This window comes from Barbus barbus, assembly GCF_936440315.1.
Source record: "Barbus barbus genome assembly, chromosome: 11".
Taxonomy (NCBI): domain Eukaryota; kingdom Metazoa; phylum Chordata; class Actinopteri; order Cypriniformes; family Cyprinidae; genus Barbus; species Barbus barbus.
Window position 1 is genome coordinate 619084 of NC_136739.1, and position 24525 is coordinate 643608.

At 38.8% G+C, this 24525-nt stretch overlaps 1 protein-coding gene across 1 annotated transcript in view; it reads left to right on the forward strand.

The window, feature by feature from the left end:
* ttf2 (transcription termination factor, RNA polymerase II) overlaps positions 1 to 24525 on the forward strand; it is a 36566-nt gene that overhangs the window by 3582 nt on the left and 8459 nt on the right. Inside the window, exons 6-23 of the mRNA XM_079428875.1 lie at positions 19 to 133; positions 1620 to 1799; positions 1902 to 2059; positions 2346 to 2427; positions 4456 to 4554; positions 4664 to 4814; positions 5043 to 5148; positions 5264 to 5448; positions 6198 to 6351; positions 6532 to 6623; positions 6727 to 6806; positions 8266 to 8402; positions 8483 to 8653; positions 8946 to 8998; positions 9305 to 9458; positions 10555 to 10637; positions 10878 to 10952; positions 11170 to 11678. Of these exons, the coding sequence (XP_079285001.1) occupies positions 19 to 133; positions 1620 to 1799; positions 1902 to 2059; positions 2346 to 2427; positions 4456 to 4554; positions 4664 to 4814; positions 5043 to 5148; positions 5264 to 5448; positions 6198 to 6351; positions 6532 to 6623; positions 6727 to 6806; positions 8266 to 8402; positions 8483 to 8653; positions 8946 to 8998; positions 9305 to 9458; positions 10555 to 10637; positions 10878 to 10952; positions 11170 to 11314 (2220 nt within the window). The 3' untranslated portion in view covers positions 11315 to 11678. The remainder of the gene's footprint in view (positions 1 to 18; positions 134 to 1619; positions 1800 to 1901; positions 2060 to 2345; positions 2428 to 4455; positions 4555 to 4663; positions 4815 to 5042; positions 5149 to 5263; positions 5449 to 6197; positions 6352 to 6531; positions 6624 to 6726; positions 6807 to 8265; positions 8403 to 8482; positions 8654 to 8945; positions 8999 to 9304; positions 9459 to 10554; positions 10638 to 10877; positions 10953 to 11169; positions 11679 to 24525) is intronic.

The following is a 24525-nucleotide window of genomic DNA, read 5'->3' on the forward strand; positions in this document are numbered from 1 at the left end:
CCTCTCTGTCTCTCGTAGGCCACTCTTTCTGCGGTGAATGTGTCCGCTCTGCCAGATAAAGGGGAGCGTTTGAAGAGTCAGGTGAAGGAGCTGGAAGGGGCTCTGGAGTCTCTGAGCCTGACCACACATTCTGGTGAGACTCGCTTTATTTTTGGGTCAAAGACAGTCATCATTTTTTCGAGATCTATCTGTAAGTTATTTAGTATACAGGATTTATACATGACTTGAATGTACCTCTTTTATTACGAGTATGTTTTTATTTACCAAATTAAAATTAATTTAGTTGTTTTCTGGGGAGGCATACACTACCATTAAATAAGTTTGGGGCCAATAAGTTTGGTTTTGGAAAAAATTAACACATTTATTCAGCAAGGAGACATTAAATTAATAAAAAGTGACAAATACATCTATAATGTTGCAGTCTATTTCCATTTAAATTAAATAATGTTCTTTTGAACTTTCTATTCATACAAGTATCCTGTAAAAAAAAAAAAATCACAGTTTCCACAAAACAATGGAGCAGCACAACTGTGTTCAACATTGATAATAATCAGAAATGTTTGTTGATCAGTAAATCAGTATATTATTATGATTTCTGAAGATCATGTGACTCTGAAGACTGCAGTAATGATGCTGAAAATACAGCTGCACATCACAGAAATACATTACAGTTTAAAATGTGTTCAAATATTATTTAAACTGTTATTATATTTCAGATTATTGCTCTTTTACTGCATTTTGTGATTAGAATAAATGCAGCTTTGGTGAGCACAAGACACTTCTTTCAAAAACAAATGAAATAATCTCACTGTCCCCAATCAATGTGTCTTAATGTCGTAATGAAGGCAAAAGCCTCTTTATCAGGATGAGCTTTTTGGAAAATAAAACTTGGAGTGATGTAGCATAATGTTTTATTATTATTTTGTAAACGTTTTTTTTTATTTGTTTTAATATCAGATAATTTGACCTTTTTCATGACGTCAAGCTTTGTTCAGGTTGTAACATGCTTCCTAAAAACATGATGATGTTTATGAATTCAAGTGCCTCTATTATGGGTTATGAAAGGTTCATATTTGGGCTTTGGGAGTCCCCAACAACAGGTTAACATGCATGCAAGGTCAAAAACACTTTCATTTTCTTATAATATGCTTTTATTTTTACCTTATTTGATCAAAGGCTTATTTGCCAAACCCCTCCTCTGCGTGACGCTAATCTGTGGTGATTGGTCGATTTAATTTAAAGCAGTGTTTGTGAGCTTTTAACGCTCCAAAAGCAGCACCTAGGGGCAAAGAATGGTCATTCAGACCAACGCGAAAAGACCAACAAGTGGGTGGTAATATGCTAATGTTTCATATCGTCAACATGAAACGGCTTGGGAATCGCTTTAAAAACGACTCCTTCAATGATTCAGAGTCGACTCTTTCTTTTGAGAGGCAATAACTTTATACACGGTGCACTTTCAGATTTAAAACTTTGCAGGATGTTTTCATTCACTTTCAAGCTCATTTTCAAAAATCCATAATAGGGGCACTTTAATAATTAATAATAATTCATCTTGATAAACGTAACACCCTCATACTGAAGAAATTTAAATGAATCATCTCACGGTTTAAATCTAGAGTTTCAGGATAAAGACAAATCAGAGGCAGAACATAAAGCAGCACACAGCTATTCCAATCCATTCAGTCGTCCTGGAAGCTCCGTCCTGCTGCACACAGCTCCAGCTCCCATGATGAAGCAATCCTCTGGTAGCTCCCTGGGTCTGAACCTGAGCCAAGGCTGCTCCCAGACGTTTGGAGGTATATTGCTTAATCTCATTCTTCTCCTATAAGTTGGTGCTTTGTGTGCCCATCTCATTAGTGAATGCATTGATGTTCTGATTTGGCCGGTCGTCTCTGCAGTGAATCCCCAGAGCCAGGCTTTCTATGGTGGCAGGATGACTGAGAACAGACTGCTGGCTGTCCGCAATGCCACCACTGAGACCATCGACCATCTGCACGACTCGCTGGAGTCCTGCCCTTCAGAAGACACAGCGGCACCGGATCCCAAAGGAATCAAGGTAAGCCAGTTCAGGCTTTAAAGCTGTCTACATATTATAATGCCATCATAGTGAGATGTACATACATTGAATTATACAGCTGTACTGTAAAAGTAAAAACCTCATGACCAGGAGTGCAAAATATTTAAATGCAGGACAGAATTTGAAATTGTGATGGTTGTCAATATTTTTTATTGCTAACTTTTAATTCATCAAATTAATTTCACATTTGTTGTGAAAGTATACAGTTTTAGTTAGATTGTATAAGATGTGAAGTGACTGCGGCGTCATGATGTTATTTCTCCAGGTGGCGCTGTTGCCTCATCAGAGGAGAGCTCTGGCCTGGCTGCTGTGGAGAGAGACGCAGAAACCATGTGGGGGAATTCTGGGTAATACTCATCATTTTGATTCATATTTTGATTGAGATTGATATATTATATATGCATATACATTTAATACATGTATTTATGATGTTTTTTTTTTTAGTCTGTAATACTGTAGAATAGGGAACACTTATTCTCTATTAACTACGACTTTTCCCTCAATAAACTCCTAATTTGCTGCTTATTAATAGTTAGTAAGGTAGATGTTAAGTTTAGGTATTGGGTAGGATTAGGGATGTAGAATAAGGTCATGTAGAATAAGGCATTAATATGTGCTTAATTAATTCTAATAAATAGCTAATGTTCTAGTAATATACATTCCTAGGTAAGAGACCCTAAAATAAAGTGTTACCATTTAGTCAATAAAATATTTATTATAAGAGTAAACCCTGACAGGATGATCAGGGGCTCCAGTGTGAGTTTGGCAACATTACATTGTCCCATTTATTATACAAACAATTACAAAACAAATTAGTGGGAACTAAATATTGATTCAAGTTCAAATTATTGGTCTCACTTTATATTAGGTGGTCTTAACTACTGTGTACTTGCATCAGAAAATAAGTACAATGTACTTAGTGTTCATATTGTATTGTAAAACACGTTTGCTGCTATTGAGGTGGGATACCGTGGGTAAGGTTAGGGACACTATATATAGGCACAATGCTATACACTTTAGAGCAGTTGACGTCTATTGGAGTGGACAGATACACTATATTGCCAAAAGTATTGGCACCCCTTCTAATGAACATGTTTGACTACTTTAGTAATTTTTATGAGTACAAATCTTAATGTTTAAGCATATAATGATATTCTAGGGAATTGTGTGCTTCTAATTTTATAACAACAGTTTGGACAGAACCCTTTTCTATTCTAACATGACAGTGTCTCTGTGTATAAGACACGGTTCAGAAAGACATGATTGATTGAGTCAGTGTGGAAGAACTTGACTGGTCTGCAGAAAGCAGCTGAACTCCTCTGGTGTGACTTTATATGCAGACCTTGAGCCAAAAACTCCTCACCAAACACCAATGACTTGTGCATGGGTTCAGTCATTTTAGACACGTCCAAAACCGTTGCAACAGAGATGGATATACAGCTTTTAAATACATGAATTAAGCTTCCATCTTTGTTGCCACAGTTTTGGAAGTGCCTTCTGTTCTAAAGAAGGGGGTGTCCCAACACTTTTGTCCATATAGTGTATGAACAAATCATTGTAAACAACACAAAGGTTAGCAGGTCTGTATTTAGCTGAAAAATATTTTTGAGAATAAAATGATTTATCACTTATTCCTGAGGTAATTTCATCTTCCCTCTGCCTTTTTGAATATAAGATGCAATATCTTAAAACAAAAAATAGATCCAAAGACAATAATTAAATGGAATTGTAGACAGGGCTTTGGGGGTTCACAAATAATTTTATAATGTGATTAAAGTTTTTAAATGTATTCAAATAAAGATGTAGTGGTCATTATACACCAGGTATTTGACTTCAGAATCAGATATTCCAGAGAGCTGTGAAATAATCTGTCATAATGCAGGCAAATTCTTCAAGCCTAATGTTAAACTACATCCAGTTCAGTTCACGGTCCACATAAAAGGCCATTTTTTCACCATAAGATTAAGTCTCTACACCCTTTTCACATTTCCTCATTTCTCAGAGGCAGAAGTTGGCATACTTGTAAACGTCAGTAGTGGTGAATGTGGGACTACAGCAGTTCTGTTTTCTCATTTGCTCCAGTTGCACAACAATAATCCATGACATTGTTTCCATGACATTTTAAAAGTGGCAAACAATATAGCAAGATTTATTACAGTGGACAGAACGGTGTCAAAATTAATTGTAGCTAACCATTTTTTGTAATTCAGTGGCAAAGTAAAATAACACAATTATAGTGTTATAAATGTACATTCTTTAAAAAATATATATTTTTTAACTTTGCTAGGTTTACAATGTTAGGAGCTGTGGAAACGTGTCATAGTTTATGAAAAGGGTTCATTAATTGTTTGAATTTTTTTTGTTTTTTTGTTAAGCTGATGACATGGGCCTGGGAAAGACTCTCACGATGATCTCCCTCATTCTGTCTCAGAAAAAGAAGGATGAAAAACTGGAGGAATGGATCTCTAAAAATGGTATCCATCAGTAATTAATAGGTCACAATCTAAGATCTTATTCAATCTGTTCTCAGGGCTGTTGTGTACGCTAACAAATTCAAGATTGTGTCATAATTACCGTCCTCAGATTCAACCATAGTGGCTTCTCAGGGGACGTTGATCATCTGTCCTGCTTCTCTGGTGCATCACTGGAAGAAAGAGATTGACAAGCGTGTGAAGAGTAGCCGTCTCAGTGTGTATTTGTACCATGGCCCCAACCGACAGAGGAGTTCAAGCATGTAGGCCGCACACTTACAATGATATATGCACAAAATAAATAAAAAAACAGGAAGGAGGCAAAAACCTTTTCATGGCACTGTATGTTTCTAAGTGTCCAAATACTTTTTATGGTCACTGTACATAATTGTTGCAATTATTCACAGTTTTGTTTTGTCTTTATGTGCCTCACTTTTTCTTTTGCTTGTCTTCTTGCTTAACCTGTCCTCTTTCCAATCTGTCTCCACCAGCCTTGCTGAGCATGATGTTGTGATCACCACATACAGTCTAGTGTCTAAGGAGATCCCAGTGCAGAAGGAGGATGCAGAGAAGCCCTCTAAGGACTCTGATCATGTGGTATGAAGAGTGACCTCAACATCTGAATGATTCATCTAATAGCCGAGATGTTTGAGGGCTTGGACTGAGCACCACTGAGAGGCTGTTTTAAGAAGTTATTGTCTTCTTGTCTTAGGCCACAGACCTGTCTCCTCTGTTACGTGTTTCCTGGACACGTGTGATTCTCGATGAAGCTCACAACATTAAGAACCCAAAAGTCCAGACGTCTATGGCGGTGTGTAAGCTGCGGGCCCGATCCCGCTGGGCTGTTACTGGAACCCCCATTCAGAACAACCTGCTGGATATGTATTCACTCCTCAAGTACGTTCTTTCACACTGAACTATTTCTAGCTATTCAAGACACATTACACCACAAATTTAACAATATCCCAGGATCTCAAGCAGGCATCACATATGTGTGGGCATAAGGCAGCAGAAACATTTTTGCCGTTCAAATCCATTTTGTTTTTATGTATCCTGGAGAGAAAAAAAACATGCTTTTGATGTTTACAGTCTTTATCTAAACCCCATATTGACTTCTCATCCAAAGTGACATTGGATTCAAGGTCTAGATTTGATCTGTTCTTGTAATTCCTCAGATATCTAACGTGATCTTGACATCGCTGGCGTCACACTATATTGTTCGAGCTGAGGAATGCAAGGTGTCTGAACAGGGATATCTGATTTTATCTGTTTTCCATAGGTCAGGACACAACATGTATATAAGGCCACACACTGTGCTCAATCATTTCTACAGCTGTGTCTCAATTCAATAAATTTTACTCTTTCCTCTCACGGCAAATTGACATGTAGAAAATGGTGAATTGTTTTGGTGCACAATGAGACAAATTATGTGTGTAAAATGTCTCAGACCCCACTTACACCCGGAAGCATTTAATGCGTTTCATATTATGAAGGATCTGGATATAGTTCAGCCAGACAGCATTTACACATTTGTCCCAGTGTCTGTTGCCTTGAGAAGGCGAATAATCTGCAGCACAGTGCTTTAACGACTCTGTTATAGTGATTTATTTACTTTAACTGCTCTTGTTTTTGCACATGCTCTGCAGGTTTCTGAGATGCTCTCCGTTTGACGAGTATAAGCTGTGGAAGGCTCAGGTGGATAATGGCTCAAAGAGAGGAGGAGAGAGACTGAACATCCTCACCAGAGCTCTGCTGCTTCGCAGGACCAAAGATCAGCTGGACGCTGCTGGAAAACCACTGGTACACATGCAAACTTAATGTGTATTTCTGATTGAAAAGTTGGAAATATCAGGGACATTTTAAACTGTGACTTCCAGGTCTGGAAATTAAAATGAAAGTTAGCCGTAATCACACACGACATAAATTTATGAATGTATTGGTAACTTGAGGAATCCTGAACTGTTTGTTCTTCTGCTTCAGATCTCTCTGCCTGATCGGACGTGTGAGGTTCACAGGTTGAAGCTGTCTGAAGATGAACAGGCTGTATATGATGTTGTGTTTGCTCAATCCAGGTATATCATCTCACTGAACATCCATCTGTTGGCATATTCAGTACATTCCACTTCTTGATGTTTTGCGTGCATGGTGCGATTGTCTTGTCTTCTTTGTCCCCAGGTCCACACTGCAGAACTATCTGAAGAGACATGAGGAAGGAAACACTAAAAAGGGAGACAGTAGTAATCCTTTTGAGAAAGGTAAGCAGACTCTGTCACTGTAAGCAAAGGATTGAGTTATTAACGGTTAATGAGCATTTAATAGCAATCTGTTTTTCTAAATTAAACTAGTCTCACGCTTACAGTCTTAAGTTTCAGTTGTATGTTCTAAAAGTGTGTGTTTGAGGTCGAGTGTACTTCACATTAAACCCTTCACTAAGCCCAAAATGTGCTAAGAATATATACCCCACTGCCACTCACTGCATTTTTTTTAAGTTTTTGGCCCATTCTCTGTAAACCGTAGAGGTGGTTGTTCAAACCCCAGTAGATCAGCAGTTTCTGATCAATCCAACAAACTTGCCATATGCAAAGTCACTTAAATCATATTTCATCCCCATTCTGATGAGTGAGATCCATGAACTGAACTGAGTGTGTCAGATAAGAGAAACATACAAAATGTGCAGAGCAGTGGGTTCCCAGTACTGGAGTTGAGAACCACTGTGATAGACGGTCTGGTTTAAAGGGTTCATCGGATGCGGCATGCACTTTTACAAGCAGTTTGAACTGAAATGTGTGTTTGTAGTGTGTGTACACAACCAGTGGTTTTTATTTAATCTCGTTAAAACATTACCCCTTTCTCATATCGAGCCGATCTCAGATACCTGTCTGTGTGACATCACACAGACCCAGGCCCCTCCCACGATTGTTTGATTGACAGTAGCGTTTAACCTTAGACCCGCCCTGAGTGAGCTGTCATCAGTCCTCCATTGTTTTACCACCGGAGCAGGGGAAGACGAGAATGTCTCCTAAGCGTTTGAGGTGTTTTGTTGTTGGATGTAATAAGGAACATAGCAGTCGTCATTTACTCCCGACATCTGAGCCGCTGAAGACGCAGTGGATTACGTTTGTTTCTGAAGGGAATGTGCCACCCGATCTACCTAAATGCGTTTATCTTCACGCGAATCATCCGTGATCCAACCACACCTCCAGAAGACGTGAGTGTAAGGTTTTTTAATGAATCTTTGAAAATCGCCTTTCCTAATAATGTGCTAGTTTGACGATGAATGCGGCTAAAGTTTACCGTCTCTCAGAGAGCGGCTCGGAAGACAGGGGCGGGGTGAGCAGATCTCATTTGCATTTAAAGCGACATGCAACAATACAGCTTGCGTTAGACTGAGCTGTTTTTGACAGGGTAAAAACGGTGTTGTTTTACACTACCATTGAGAAATTTTAACGAAGCTATGTTACAGACTTTTCGTTAAGACCCTAAAGAATCATCTCAACTTGCGGAAAATGGGCATCCGATGACCCCTTTAACAAAGCTCAGTTTGAACTTTGCAGCCTTTGTAGTCGTGGCCCCAAGTCGTCTGCGTTCTTCAAAGGATGCAACCTTCAAATTGGCATAATGTAATGGCCAGAGAGTGTAGTTCAGGGCTTGTGTGGGACTGTTCATTTACTAACACAGGGAAAGAAGATAATTGAGAGCTTGTTTGTGTCTCAGTTGCACGAGAGTTCGGGATGTCTCAGCAGGAACCGCTGTCTTCCTCTCAGCAGCCTCAGGCCTCCAGCACCATCCATATCCTATCACTGCTGCTGCGTCTCAGGCAGTGCTGCTGCCACCCGTCTCTGCTCAAGAAGGTGACGTTCCCTGTCTGTGTCACACACTCTTATTACACACTTTCACGTACCGACACAGTGTGTATGATGTGTTTTTCCAGACTCTGGATCAGTCGGAGCTGCAAGGGGATGGCGTAGCTCTGTCTCTAGAAGAGCAGCTGTGTGCTTTGTCTCTATCTGAGCCCTCAGACTCTGACCCTAAAGACACCGTGTCCCTCAACGGCAGCCGCTTCTCCTCTGAGCTCTTCAAGGACACTCGTGAAAGCACTAAGGTGAACATCCTCTCCTGCACCTTGCTGTGTGCATTTTATTTCCAGTATCCACCTTTTTTTTCTACACCACATGACATTTTGAGCAAACTATTTGAGTAACTTCAGGGGGATTGACCATTTCGTTTTAAAGTGCCATGTAAAAACCTGGGAAAGAAATGCAAGTAATTTTAATTTGATATAAAAACAGAAGAGAAGAAAATCAGGAGGAATGGAACACGGCTGTTTGAAATAATTTGTTTCTTTTATCATGATTTGTCACTATGCTCTTTGTGATGTTATTTATTTATTTCAGATTTCAGCCATTCTGACAGAGTTGAGAGAAATTAGGAAGAAAGATCAGAAAAGGTATGGCAAGTGGATTTTCAGTTTCGGTCAACGATAAAACCTTTAAATATCTTCAGATCTCCATCTGGGTCTTATTATCAGTAGATCCACATGAATAACTCCTATGTGGAAGCCTAAATAATGTCTTTATTCTGAACATGGAGATTTAAAAGGGAAAAGTACCTCTTGGTTCTATCATAAACATAAGATAGTAAATGGAAATTTTCCACTGAGGTAAAAGTCATTAGAAGACACATTGCAAGTTTTCTTCACTATGTCTTTGTCGTTTGATCTCATTAAATAATTTTTCCATTTTGATCCCTGCAGTGTTATTGTGTCTCAGTGGACCAGCATGCTGCGTATTGTTGCTGTTCACTTGCAGAAAATGGGGCTAATGTTTGCAGTAATTGATGGCACGGTCAATCCCAAACGCAGAATGGACCTAGTGGAGGAGTTTAACACTAACCCTAAAGGACCACAGGTACAGTATATGGCATATTCCTTCTAGGGATGCACGATATTGGATTTTTGCCCATATCCGATATGCCGATATTTATCAACTCATTTTGGCCGATACCGATATATTTCCTTTTGTTTGGAAACAACACCAAGTCTCTCCTGTGCAGAAATTATAAGAAAAATATTTTTTAATTTTGGTTAGTTTTTAACGAGAACTTATTTGTTAGAATTAAATAAACAATAATGAAGGTTTTTTGACAGTACATTGAAGCTTTGAGAATAACGATAAATAATCCCAGAAAGATTCAGTGTTAACCCTAACATTTTAATTTAAGATTTAACATTTGTAGATTGTCTAAAGCATAAGAGTTGTACAAATTCTGAAAATAAAACATACTATACATTAATGAATAAATCAGTATATATAAAATTGCCATGTTTGTGATTTATTTTTTTTATTTATTTTTTTTAAGCTATAGCTTCTGACCTTTAAATCAAAATATACTCATTATTTTATGACATCAATTACTGCTTTATAATCAAAAACACAGTCTAAATGTTACTTGTGTAGGCTATTTTACTTTTAATTGAATTAGAAGTAGGCCAACAGCGCCCCCTACTGATTAAACTGCCTTACCGAACAGGCGTTAGGACCCGGGGGAGACTCTCACTGCTTCCGCTGCACGTGCTATTACTGTTTATACACCGAACGCTTTATTCTGTACATGCTTTCACAGATTAAATGCTGCGATCCAAAAGAGTCAATCTAATAGTCATTCAGACAAAACTTTGCTTCAAGAATGATCTAATCTAATCACTAGCACGCCCTGAGCACATGTGAGTTAACCCATTTGTCTTATCGGCAAGACATATCGGCATAATTTTTCACATCGGGCTGATGCCGATATTTACATTTAAAGCCATTATCGGCCGATTCTGATATCAGTCCGATAATATCGTGCATCCCTAATTCCTTCACATTGACATCACAGCAGGTCTGACTTTTCATTTATTGTATGATTTGTTGAACGTCTGTAATTTCACTGACTGCTAAAGTGTTTAGTTGGTTTGTTTGTTAGGAATCAGGAAGATGTTCATTGTTGGCCTTGATATTGCAGGTGATGCTGGTGTCTCTGTGTGCTGGAGGTGTGGGAATCAATCTGATTGGAGGGAATCATCTGTTTCTCATGGACATGCACTGGTGAGACACTTCACAGGGGCTTAAGAAGTTTTAATGAATATGTATTAATAAAAAGTGTTGCACAGAAGATCTTTATATGAGTAATTCCAGTCTCTTGAACGCTGGTCTTGAACATCAGTCTAAAGAATATTTTATAAAACACAAACAATATCTGCTTTGGTTCACTCTGCAAACTGATTTGCAAGTGGATTGCTTCAGAGAGACTATGAACGTGTATAAGAACTGGGCCTTGATTCACAGGAATCCAGCACTAGAGGACCAGGCCTGTGATCGGATCTATAGGGTGGGACAATCCCGGGATGTTACAATTCACAGGTGAAGATTTGATGTTGCTTGTATTCAGTTATAGACAGATACACAGTCAAGTAGTGGTTCTTAACGACAGGAAAAGACTTCATGAATGAGACGAGACAAAAAAAAAAAAACATGTTCTGTAAAGATTTTGAGGTAATATGGCATGTAGCATATTTTCCTATCAAGCAAAGAAACATTAGCAGCAGTCAGATTGATTGCATGGTGTCCTCTCCCGCAGGTTTGTGTGTGACGGGACAGTGGAAGACAAGATCTCTTCACTACAGGAGAAGAAGAAGGAACTGGCTCAGAAAGTCTTGTCTGGAACTGGATCCTCATTCACTAAACTGTCTCTGGCAGATCTCAGGGTCATCTTCGGAGTGTGATATGCATTTTATTTCATAAAACTAATATTAATCTACAAAACATCATTTTATCTACTTTCGTTGTTGTCTTGAATCCGTTATATTTCTAGGAATATATCATGAAATCAAAGACTATATTCAAATGGTTAATGTTTACATTGAATAAATTTAAAGGTTATCACTATGCAATTGTCATGAAATTTTTTTTAATCTCAGTTCCTTGCTAAACTTGATTTTAACATGAGCCCGCTCACCTAGAGAGGAGAGGTCACACAAACAAAGCTAGACAAGAGAAACATGAGGGTTATTTATAGTTTTCAGTCACATGACAGGCTCAAACACCTGGAGGACTAAACATCCATTGAACCGCAGCACAAGCCTGTCAGTTTTTCCTCTGTTTCCAAGATACATACATTTAGATCAACTCTCAGAAGAAGAAAGAAAGGATTTGTGAACAAAATGCAAGTTTTGTTTATTTGCAATCCATATAAAGCACCCGCCACAATATTTCAATCACTAAAAACCGCAAGACATTTTAAAACATTTAATGTGAAAAACACTAAAGTGCGTTAATACCGTGTGTTGTTTGCATACTTTATCACAGATGAAGTGAATTAAATGCAATATTTGTCAAATACACAGACATTTCAGAGACGTTTTCCTGAAGCAACAGAAACACTTTACATGTATTCCTACTGTTTAATACAGCACCATCTGTACAAGAATAAAGTTCATCAGCCTGTAATATTTAAATACCAATAAAGTGGGTCAATATATACTTTTATGTGCATACCCCCTCCCTCTCTCATATTAGTCACAAAGTATTTTAAAAACGTGCACATGTAATACATATACCTTTGTAAAAGAACTCCTTTTTATCAAACACATAATTTGCATGCAACCTATTGTATATTTTTAAATAAATTACCGTTTGCATTAAGATGTGTGAGAACAAACAGACAATGCAACTCGGGTCTCCTGTACAGCTCTATCAGCAAACAACAAACAACCCTGATGCCTTTTTCATCATATCCAGTGACTTTAATCACGCTAACTTAAAGACAGTTTTGCCAAAGTTCTACCAACACATGAACTTTGCAACAAGGGAAAACAACATATTGGACTTGGTTTACACGACAGTAAAAAATGCGTACAAGGCTGTACCCCGCCCCCACCTCGGGTACTCTGACCACATCTCGATTGTGCTGATTCCAGCATATCGACCACTTCTTTGATCTGCTTTTGAACCAGTTTGTTGAGTTTACAGTATGGCCAGACGATGCTACCTCAGCACTATAGGACTGCTTTCAGGACACAGACTTGAACATGTTTAAAGGGAAAGGGAAGTGGTGTGTGGCCTAGTATGGTGACCCATACTCAGAATTTGTGCTCTGCATTTAACCCATCCAAGTGTACACTCAGTAGTGAACACACACCTGGAGCAGTGGGCAGCCAATGCTGCGGCGCCCGGGGAGCAGTTGGGGGTTCGGTGCCTTGCTCAAGGGTCTCACCTCAGTCGTGGTATTGAGGGTGGAGAGAATGTTGGTTATTCACTCCCCCACCACCTACAATCCCTGCCGGACCTGAGACTCGAACCCGCAACCTTTGGGTTACAAGTCCATAAATAAATAAATCAACATAAAGTAAATATGAGTTATTTTATTTGTCCATTAGTACTGTTGATAAATTGAGGAACATTTATGTTGGATAAAAAGTAAACACATCCACAACTACCTCAACATGCAAATGTAGTATTGAGCAGATAAATCACAGAGGCGACTTGACTCTTGTCTGGATGTTACAGGGACAGGTGAGACACACGTACTTATTCGATGCAGAGTGAATGATGAAGGAATGCTGCCATCAAAGGCTTTGAGTGAATACACTACAGAAATTAATAATTTTTTCACCTGCAAGGCAAGGTTACTGTGGCATGTGTAGGGAAAAAAGGGAAACCTGTATAAACAAAATATAATGTACATTTATAAAGTTAAAAAAAAAAAAAAAAGGAATTTTTTTTTACTACTAATACCGAAATCAAATGACATTGTGCTGTTAAAATGACTACTTTTGTATTATATTTGTAAATTTTTGTATGATCTTAAATGTCTGCATATTGGTGTGAGCAGTGAGGATAGAGAAGTCCACAGCAGCATCCTGGAAATGGTCCAGTGCCGTGGATGAGACGCTCCATCACTCCACCTGCCCTTACTGCCTCTTCTGGAAATGATCTTGCTCTGGAGCCCAGAGCCAGGAAGAGCATCTAGAAAAAGACCAAAAGACGTTGAGGATGTGATTTTGGTCAGGATTGTTCTGCTGGATTCTGTTCATACAACATCAGTCAAGGGAGAGTTTCAGAAGCTTTAAAAGCGTTATCAAATAATGTCATGAAGCTTCTGAAAGTCTCCATTAACTGATATTGTATGAACAGAATTTTATTGAGAGTTTGTGCCCAAGACACTTACAGAAAAGGTTTTACAAAAATCACATTTACATTTATCTAAAATTATGCATTTGGCAGACTCTGCTTACCAGTTCGGTGGGTTAGCCCGCTACACAACAAAAAAAATTACCATGTAATTGTAAACGTATGTAATGAAATTTGGCAAGAAATGGAAAGCTGACAGCATTAATTGTAAAATGTTTTAACCTGTGTAAATGCCTTTAACCTCCCGCTCTTGCCTCGAGATTGTGTGCTTCAGGGGGGCCATCATCATGGTCTTCCTCATCCTCTCTGAGCACTCAGGCAAGGATCGCCTTGATGTCCATTTCCCAACAATGATCAGATTCCAGTCTGACTGCAGGGACATGATGGACAGCAAAGACAGGTGAAGGTGGGCACGGTGGTCAGCTGTAGAATTGGCACAGCTGTGTTCAGATGGCAGTAGGATGTGGGGTTCACCTCCTATAAAAACATAATTGTTGGAACAATAAGTTTGAATAAAGCTTTGTTTCATGTGTTGTTGACTTGTATATGTATGTATTTATTGTGATGGTTACTTTTATTCATGCCTTTACTCATTTATTCACGTCTCCTGTTGTTGTCAGTAAATAAAATATAATTATTTAATTAAAGCTGCAGTCCATAAGTTTTCCCTCTTTGTCGCCATCTCTGTTTGAAAACCTGGAATTGCAGTTACTTGCTGAATTATCTTCCATGCGTGGGGTTGTGAGTCGGCCCGGCTCTAGCGCGGATGAATCTAATGTTTTGAGATGAATGTGTGGCAGTTAGTCATTGCACCGATGTGGATATTTACTGTACTTCACAATCACAGATTCTAGCCTAATAAGAATTTTCACCCGTATATTGCCATCTGAACTAGTAAGTAACAAGTCCACCACGTTTGTTCTGACCAACTGAGGAAAAAAACATTGCAGTAAATCACGCTACCAATGGTGATTAAATCTAAAGATCGGTTAGCTCATATCACATCAAACTGTGCAAAGTATTATTATTGTTATACTTTATACTCAAATTATTAATGTTAACAGCATCAGCATTGCGTGACTAGTGTGCATTACCGTGTAGACTTCAATTTCTGTACAGTCTACCCGTACCACTTAAGTTAGAAAACATTATTATAACCGTTGTGAATCGGGCTAAAGTAAGACAATAGTTTTGAACACTGGCTGGGTATGTAATTGTTCAAATATTGTTTTCTGATCATTTTTAACCAAAAAAAAAAAAAACGTACTGACTGCAGCTTTAACTTTACAATTAATTAATTGCTTGACTGAAAATTGAGATGTATTCACCTTGGCTGCATTTGTCTAGTGTGTTGTCATGCATAGCTATGGCACATGACAAAACAAATCACACATTTTGCTTGTTTTAATAAAACACACAATATATTCAATTATGTTCAGTTATATAGAAAAGGACATATACATTGCCATTAGAACAAAACTACTGAACCTGATAAAAATGCTAATTTTAGATGAAAATTTTAGACGGCATTAGAGGCTTTTGCATTTGAACTTTTCATATTTAAATATATGGAAAAATGGTGACGTGTTCAATACATATTTCACCTGCTGTATGTATGTATTTATCAGTGGCATGCGGTGGTGTTTTAAAATGAGGAGGCAGTATATATATATATATATACACGTCAGCAGATAGACACAGAGGTAAGTGCAATAATCAACAGGTTTATTGAATTGAAGCAGAGGGGAACGAGATGAGCAGAATGTCCACGTGAGCAGGTGGGGAATGGTAATGTCTCGAGGGGCTTATCTGAGGGTGAATGTCCTTTTCCTTTTCCAGGGGATCCGGAGGTAACAGTGGAGCATGGAGATGGTGGAGAACTGGAGCGGTGGAGAACATGGATAGGAACACTGGAACAACTGGTAAGTAGACAAAAGGTAAGTGGGTCAGGTTAGTCAGCATGGAATGTTTGAGAGCAGACAGAGAGTGAATGGGAGGAGTGCAGGGATATAGTGCTGTTGATGAGTGCTGACAGGTGGAGGTGATTAGAAATCAGGGGATTGGGATCTGGTAAGTGTAGTTAGTGGAGACTGCAGTGGTGATTCTCTGACAGTACCCCCTCCTCCAGGAGCGGCTCCTGATGCCCCATTACAGCGACAGTGTCGGCCTTAGCCTCTGGGTGCAGGACGGTCAGGGTGGTTCTGTTGAAACTCAGCCAGAAGAGAGGGATCCAGCACATCGTCCCGGGCCACCCAGGATCTTTCCTCCGGCCCGTATCCCTCCCAGTCAATAAGATTTTCCAGTCGACCACCCCGTCGCTGAGGGTCCAAGATGTCCTGCACCCTTCCTCGATGATCTACTAGGAGGAGGAGGTACTGCAGGCTCATCGCATTCTGTGACAGAGGGAGAGACAGGCTTGAGGAGTGAGACATGGAATGCTGGATGGATACGATACCGTGCAGGGAGTTGGAGATGGAAGGTGACCTCATTTATCTGCCTCTCAATGGTAAAGGGACCGATATTGCGGGGACTCAGCTTCCGGTAGAGCAGGCGGAGATATCTCCAATATATAATATTGGAGATATCGGCTACCAACCCCCTCCAATAGAGGGGGTTGGTAGCCGAGTATGCACTGGAAGGGGGTGAGGCCGGTGGTGGTTTGCTGGAGAGAATTTTGTGCATACTCGTCCCACGGGAGGAAGCGGTTCCAGCTGTGCTGGTTGTCATGACAGTAGGCCCGGAGATATCTCCCAATCTCTTGAATCTTCCACTCAGTCTGGCAGTTGGTCTGGGGGTGATACCCTGAGGAGAGGCTGACGGTGACAGAGGAGTTTGAAGAAAGCCTTCCAGACACGGTCGGAGGCGACATCTTCCGGGATGCTGAAAAGATTATGAAAGAGGGCCTCTGCTGTTTCAAGGGCTTTGGGTAACCCTCGGAGGGGAATTAACTTGCAGGCTAGTTATAGTGCTGTTGATGAGTGCTGACAGGTGGAGGTGATTAGAAATCAGGGGATTGGGATATGGTGAGTGTAGTTAGTGGAAACTGCGGTGACTGTGGTAATTCTCTGACAATATATATAAATTCATGTCCCTGATACACTAATGTTTACACTAAGTGCAAATAGCTAGATTATATTTGCACCTAGCAGGGTTTTCTGCTATTTGTACTACTTTTTGCAAATAGTGACAATTATCTGCACCTCAGTATCGTAGTACATTATAAAACAGTGTGCAATAATAACATATTGAATGTAAATTATAATTTTAATTCAAATTATTAAATGGATGCTGCCTTATTGCGACAATAAATCCCTCCCTACACCTACCCCTAACCCTACCCAATACTTTAAATTCAACTTTTAGATTATTTCCTTCATTATTATTGAAAATGCATGCCTTTCCGACGTGATATCTGATTTGAAAAGATAGGAAAAAAAGTTTGGCAAAACACGAATTCGAACCAAGGTCGATCATGTCAAAAACGACTTCAACATGTACTTCACCATCTGCGCCACTGGAACTGTTATTGAATGATAGTCTATTGTAATGCTTTGTAATCACACATTGGTGGGCGGAATTAGTGTAAATAACCTTTGCCACAAAGCGGCCTATATGCACTTGTAAACAGACTCCATTTTTTATTTGTGAACTGATGTTCAGCTGTTTTTTTTAAGTCAACTTAATTTCGGGTTATTGTCATAAAAGCCCTGTCACAAACATTGTCACAAGCACGAAGATACATTTTTCGTTTCATCAAGCTGAATGCTCTCTAAAAACCAACAGTCTTCACGTTTTCAAGCCATTTCATGTTTCATTTTGACGTGACACAAAGCAGTGATATCTAAGCGGGAGAGTTGCTTACATTATAATTAGTAAATAATGCCATTATTTCCTACATTCATGTCGAGAGCTCGCACGAAAACAAGAGGTGGGATTTATCACAAGAATCACATCCAATCACACCCAATCATAGTAACGATCATATCCAATTATAGCACGATGGAGGCATTTTCATCGGGACAAAACATTTATTAAATGGAAACGGTGATGCGTTGAACACCTTGTTCTGATGACACAAGAGTTGCAACTATGGCAGCTGAGAAGGCCATTCTTTATGTTCTTTTTGAAGAATTTTCAGAGCCTGATGAAATCGGTGTAAATATATGTTTAATACTGCAAAATATGCTCGATGTTACAGTCACTGCCCTTGCTGTCCAGAATAAATGAGAACATCCCAATCGAGTGAAGGGATTTGTGGAAACTGTTCCTAATTACTGTGATCCAACATTTGCCTTCGCATTTCATTTTCAATGTAAATAAACATGTGCAAACAATATACTTGCTCTTGTGAATTTATTTTGATGTTAATTACATTTACTTACAAATTCATAATCATCATATTGATATGCTATGTTATGACTCTTACGACAAACATGTCTAATATCTTCAATTATTACGGAAACTGAGCAGCAGCAGACACATTTGTAAACGACTTCACTTGGACCCATTGTGCGATCGCTCTCTTTAATACCACGTGGTTTATATACACTTTGCTGCTGATTGGGCTGACATTTTTGACACACCCACCAAACATGAGAAAACATATCTCAAACCCCATTGCACACCGTTTCCAGAAAACATGTCGTTCAACCCGGAAACCGTACCAAAACGTTGGGCAACGGTATGAGCCTGAACGTGCCCCAGATGTCGGTTACATCCCAGATAATCCATAGATACAATAAAATAATAATAAAAAAGTAAATTAAAAAAAGTAGTTCAGAAATTAAGTTATGTGTAATAAAATAAAATGGCACAGGGGAAAAGCATGCAACTAGTTTCTCCTACAGGAGGTGTCTTGAAGCTGTCATTACCAACAAAGGCTTTTGTACAAAGTATTAAATTAATTTCAGTAGTTAAATACTTTTTCCCTGTGTCATTCAATTTGATTACACATAACTTTCTGAACTTATTTGTTTTGTTTCATTTGTATGTATGGATTACTTCGGTTGTCACCGAATCAAAGTCACGTCAACAGCACCTTTAGAAATATATACTGTGAAAAATGGTGACATGTTCATATATATACACACACTCACACTCACACACATTTATATATATATATATATATATATATATATAATTTATCAATTAATTATTGGTCAGCATTTAGCATTATTGTTGTATGTAAGTATTTGGGTGAGCTAGCAATGCATTCATTTTTAAGTAGTAATACTTACATTTTCGAGTATAAAATCAGCAGTCTCCTCCAAAGGTGAGATCTTTAACCAGTTGGCCGACCTCTCCTTTGTGCAGACATTGCAATCACTGAGGAAAACTGTACTAGGTAAGGTTATCGAGTTAGTCGTTCTTATCTAATTTTGTTTTTTTTGTTATTGCACAACTTGTAATTGCATACAAGATCAGGAAAAGAAGGTTGTATCTTTAACAATGAACAATCATAATGACAACAAAACAGAAACATAAATATAATGGGTTTGCATACATCATGAGATTATATACAGAGGAAAAAGCACAATGACAAGGATAAATATCTTTGAATAATCATAATAATCATAATAATGAAACAATATTTCAATTCAACAAGAAAAAAAGGAAAACAAAAGAGATTTAAGTCAGTTTTGCTTGTGGGTGAAATATTTGCACATAAAATAAAGAAATTAACAACATAATCAAGAATTAACAGTTTTGGGGTTTTCATAATAAAAAATATGTTTATGGATAAAACTGTGGGTCAAAAATATTAAATCTTAAATCAATCCAAAATGTATTGGTTACACAAAAATATAAGGGCAGCTGTGTCTTCAACAAGTCCACAAAATGAGCAAATTATTTACAGATAGATGAACATTTTTGAAACATCAAAAATATTTACAAATAGACTAATTAAACCTGTTGCTTATATCTTTTTAGGTGTTGCTGTGCTTGTTATTACGTTGTAAGTCACGTGATGACGTCAACATGATGGATGATGTGCGGATCACATTCATACCTGGCGTGATCAGGCTCTAGAGTACATATGTACTGTACTCATTTAGTGCTCGTTGAGTAGGCACCTATTGAAATGAAGAGTCTGGGTCTGTCTGTCATGTGAGTCATCATTTTATTTGGTTATTTTAATACATATATTTTTTACCCTGATGTTGGGTAATTTATGCTATTTCTGGTATTTTGCCGGTTAATTAACACAGGCAAAATGCATATGAGGATTATTTATAATCGAGTACGTAAATTAAACTGAGGAATCATGACAGCCCTACTCCGGTATAAATATGTACTGATTATAGTTAAATATGTACCTTTGACAAACTGCATTGCACTCCATGCAATTGTCATGTATTTTGTTGGTTTTATTCATGCTTTTGTGTCTTTTTTATTTTGTAATTTGTCTTAGTCTTGGTTCCTGATTTGTTATGTGACTCTCTTGCCCCTAATGTGACCTTTTTGTGCTCCTTTGTTTCATGTGTTGTGTTCTGATGGTTGGGTTACCATGGTCTCATCAACTGCTCCACAGTCCAGGGCTGCGTTTCCCAAAAGCATCGTAAGGCTAAGTTGATCGTAGCTCCATTGGTTTCAATGGATCTACGATGTACTTAAGCTTACGATGCTTTTGGGAAACACAGCCAAGACCCGTCAATGCTCCAGAGTCCGCCACTGCTCCAAGGCCCAGATCAACCATTGATTCAGGCTCATCAAGTTGAAGTGAGAGTGAAGTAGAATCCATTCCACCACTCTCTGTTTAGGACTGTTTGGTTGGCTTTGAGATGTTTTGTTTAAGTGTCAGGCGCTCCCCATAGTGAGAGGGATCTGTCATGTTTCTTGTTGGTTTTGTTCTTGCTTTTCATGTCTTTTATTTTGCAATTTGTCTTAGTCTTGTTTCTGTAGAGCTGTGGTTCACAATTTTTTGCAGTGTGCACCCCAGTGTGCACAAGTGTCAAGCACCCCCACCACCAAATGTAATAAAACCAGAATCATTTTCGCCAAAATGTCAGTGCTTCCCTGATTAAATGTTTGGTCATACTTTATATTAGGTGGCCTTCTATGTACTTGCATAAAAAAAAATATTGTACTGCCAAGCACTTTTGCTGCTATCAAGGTGGGATACAGGTAAGGTTAGGGACAGGTTTGGTGGCATGGGTAAGTTTAAGGTGTAAGGGATGGGTCAACAGTGTAATTATAAATGTAATTACAGAAATTAATTACAGATGTAATTACATATAGGTAGTTTTAAAAATATAAGTACAATGTAAAAACATGTAAGTACACAAGAAGTGCATTGTAACAAATTATTAATTTAAATGTAATTACATATTAGTTAAGGCCACCTAATATAAAGTGGGACTAAATGTTTTAATCAGAGTCCGATCTAGCAATTTTTATTTCACATACTCTTTAAAAAAACACACACTTGTGTCCCGGACAAGCATTAATCTGGCTGAATAAGATTCTGATTTGGATAATAAGGATTCTGTTTTGTTTAATAGAGATTCTGGGTTGGCTGAGGAAAATTCTAGTTTAGCTGAGGAAGTCTCTGGTTTTATTGTGGAAGATAATGATTTGACTGTGGAGGGTTCTGGTTTTGGCTGAGGAAGATTCTGGTTTGGCTGAGAAAGATTCTAGTTTGGTTAAGGAAGATTCTGCTTTGGTTGAGGTGGGTCCTGGTTTGGCTGAGGAGGATCCTGGTTTGTCTGAGAGGGATCCAAGTTTGACTGAGGAGGATCCAAGCTTGACTGAGGAGGGTCCTGGTTTGGCTGAGGAGGATCCTGATTTGTCTGAGAGAGATACAAGTTTGACTGAGGAGGGTCCTGGTTTGCCTGAGCAGGATGCTGGTTTGGCTGAGGAGGATTCTGGTTTGCCTGAGGAGGATTCTGGTTTGCATGAGGAGGATCCTGGTTTGCCTGAGGAGGATCCTGGTTTGCCTGAGCAGGATGCTGGTTTGGCTGAGGAGGATTCTGGTTTGCCTGAGGAGGATTCTGGTTTGCCTGGGGAGGATCCTGGTTTGCCTGAGGAGGATTATGGTTTGCCTGAGGAGGATTATGGTTTGCCTGAGGAGGATTATGGTTTGCCTGGGGAGGATCCTGGTTTGCCTGGGGAGGATCCTGGTTTGCCTGAGGAGGATCCTGGTTTGCCTAAGGAGGATTATGGTTTGCCTGAGGAGGATTATGGTTTGCCTGGGGAGGATCCTGGTTTGCCTGAGGAGGATCCTGGTTTGCCTGAGGAGGATTATGGTTTGCCTGAGGAGGATTATGGTTTGCCTGAGGAGGATTATGGTTTGCCTGAGGAGGATCCTGGTTTGCCTGGGGAGGATCCTGGTTTGCCTGAGGAGGATTATGGTTTGCCTGAGGAGGATTCTGGTTTGCCTGAGGAGGATTCTGGTTTGCATGAGGAGGATCCTGGTTTGCCTGAGGTGGATCCTGGTTTGCCTGGGGAGGATCCTGGTTTGCCTGAGGAGGATCCTGGTTTGCCTGAGGAGGATCCTGGTTTGCCTGAGGAGGATCCTGGTTTGCCTGAGGAGGATTCTGGTTTGCCTGAGGAGGATTCTGGTTTGCCTGAGGAGGATTCTGGTTTGCCTGAGGAGGATCCTGGTTTGCCTGAGGAGGATCCTGGTTTGCCTGAGGAGGATCCTGGTTTGCCTGAAGAGGATTATGGTTTGCCTGAGGAGGATCCTGGTTTGCCTGAGGTGGATCCTGGTTTGCCTGGGGAGGATCCTGGTTTGCCTGAGGAGGATCCTGGTTTGCCTGAGGAGGATCCTGGTTTGCCTGGGGAGGATCCTGGTTTGCCTGGGGAGGATCCTGGTTTGCCTGAGGAGGATTATGGTTTGGCTGAGGAGGATTATTTAAATATTCTAGGTAGTTTGACATTAGCGAATTTAGAAACCTTCCAAACAACATCAGGTTTTGGTCTGTGGGTTGATTCAGTGTTTCAAGATCTTCCTCAGTGATTACATTTATCAAATCATTTGACAGTGTCCTCCAGGGATCACCATTATTGCCTCTATTATTTAAAATATTTCTACATTTTTCTGTATTTTTTATTTTTATCCTCTCTCGCATTTCCATCTCTGCACACCTCATTGTCTCTTCTTCATATACATCTTCAAATAAAGATTTGTATGGTGTTTTATAACACTGATAAATCATGGAACATGCCATCCACATCAGGGGTGTAATAAAGAGGATTATCAAGCCAATTACCTAGGAAACAAACAATATCAAAATACATTTTAAAGCTAATATGGGTATGAAGATTACAGTCAATAGTACAATAAGAGTACACATTACTACCTTAAGAAAACATAATACTACTAATATGCACCCTTTAGTGATAAGGAAGGTACAAAGGTGCCCCTTTTAGGGTACTGCCTTAGTGACAAGCTGTTGTACCCCTGAAAGTATAATTTTTGCACTTTTTTCTGATACTTCAGGGTTAAGAAGGTTTATGTCTCAGTGAGATTTTAAATTAAATGTTAAATTACACAAATATGTCTTCTCAGTAGATGTGTGCATTGCCAAAACACTTATAATGTTTGACAAGTGTCAAGCACTCCCACCACCAAATGTAATAAAATCAGGATCATTTTCACCAAAATTTCGGTGCTTCCCTAATGGACCTTTTTCACATTTGCGGGTTTCTCAGCAGTGGACGTCATCATAGTTGGGTTAACTTTAAGAGCAGTGAATGGGAGAGTACCACAAATATATTTTTTGCATCCCCGTTTACTCAAAAAGCAAAAGAAAAACTCCACAATAGTGTTTTCATGACTTTAAAAAACGGAAAGAAAATTGAGAGAGACTGATAACGGCAGTCAGAAGAGAGAATGATGTCAAATTTACTCTCCCTCCCATAGACGCTGTATTACTTTAACTTTTGAGTATTAGCGACACTCTTGTCAAATGCATTGTTATTGTGATCAAATTAAACCTATTCAGTGCACAACTATATAATTAAAGTCACAAAACTAAATAAGCTTTTGTTTTGGTCAATAAAATGTGCAAATTAGGGCTGGACGATATGGCCCAAAAAATTATCACGATCATTTTTTTAATATCAGTCGATATCGATAATTATCACAGTAAATGTCAAATCTTTATTTCTTTAAATTTTGAAGCTAGATTTTTGCTCCAAAGTGAAAGTTGTAGAAACCAGACCATTAATTTTCCTTAATAATATCTAAATAGAAAAATATATTTCTTAGTTTCTGCATGTTCTAATGAGTGATATTGTTTCAAATCAAGAAACAGGTTTGGGTTGCCTGATAATATTATTAATAATAATATCAGTTTTTTGTCTCTTAGAAATGCACATTTGATAGTAGCTTGGGTTAGGATGCAGAGGTACATTTATGTTCCTTATCAAAATCAGTAACATCTGTAAACATTATAGCAAACTCAGTTTTATATGGTTAAATTTATTCTGACCATTTTTTTTTTTAATTAAGCATTGGTCTCCCATAGTAAATCATGATAAACACACTTAAAACCACACATAGCACCAATACCAAGGTAAAAAATATAACTATATGGTTTTTAGGTAGCCTATTTTTATGAAAAACAGTCTGATCACATTCAGTATAAATGCACACATACTATAGCTTAACCACACATACTTACTATAATTATATACCTTTACTCCTGTAATAAAATTCAGTGTGGATATCCCACATTTCTGCCACAATACCATGGTGCAGTGATTGTTACTAACGTTACAGTAAATACATGGTAAATGATGGCGATGTGTATATTGAAAAGCATTCTGACTGTCTCGTTGCACACAGTGTTTCTCCTGT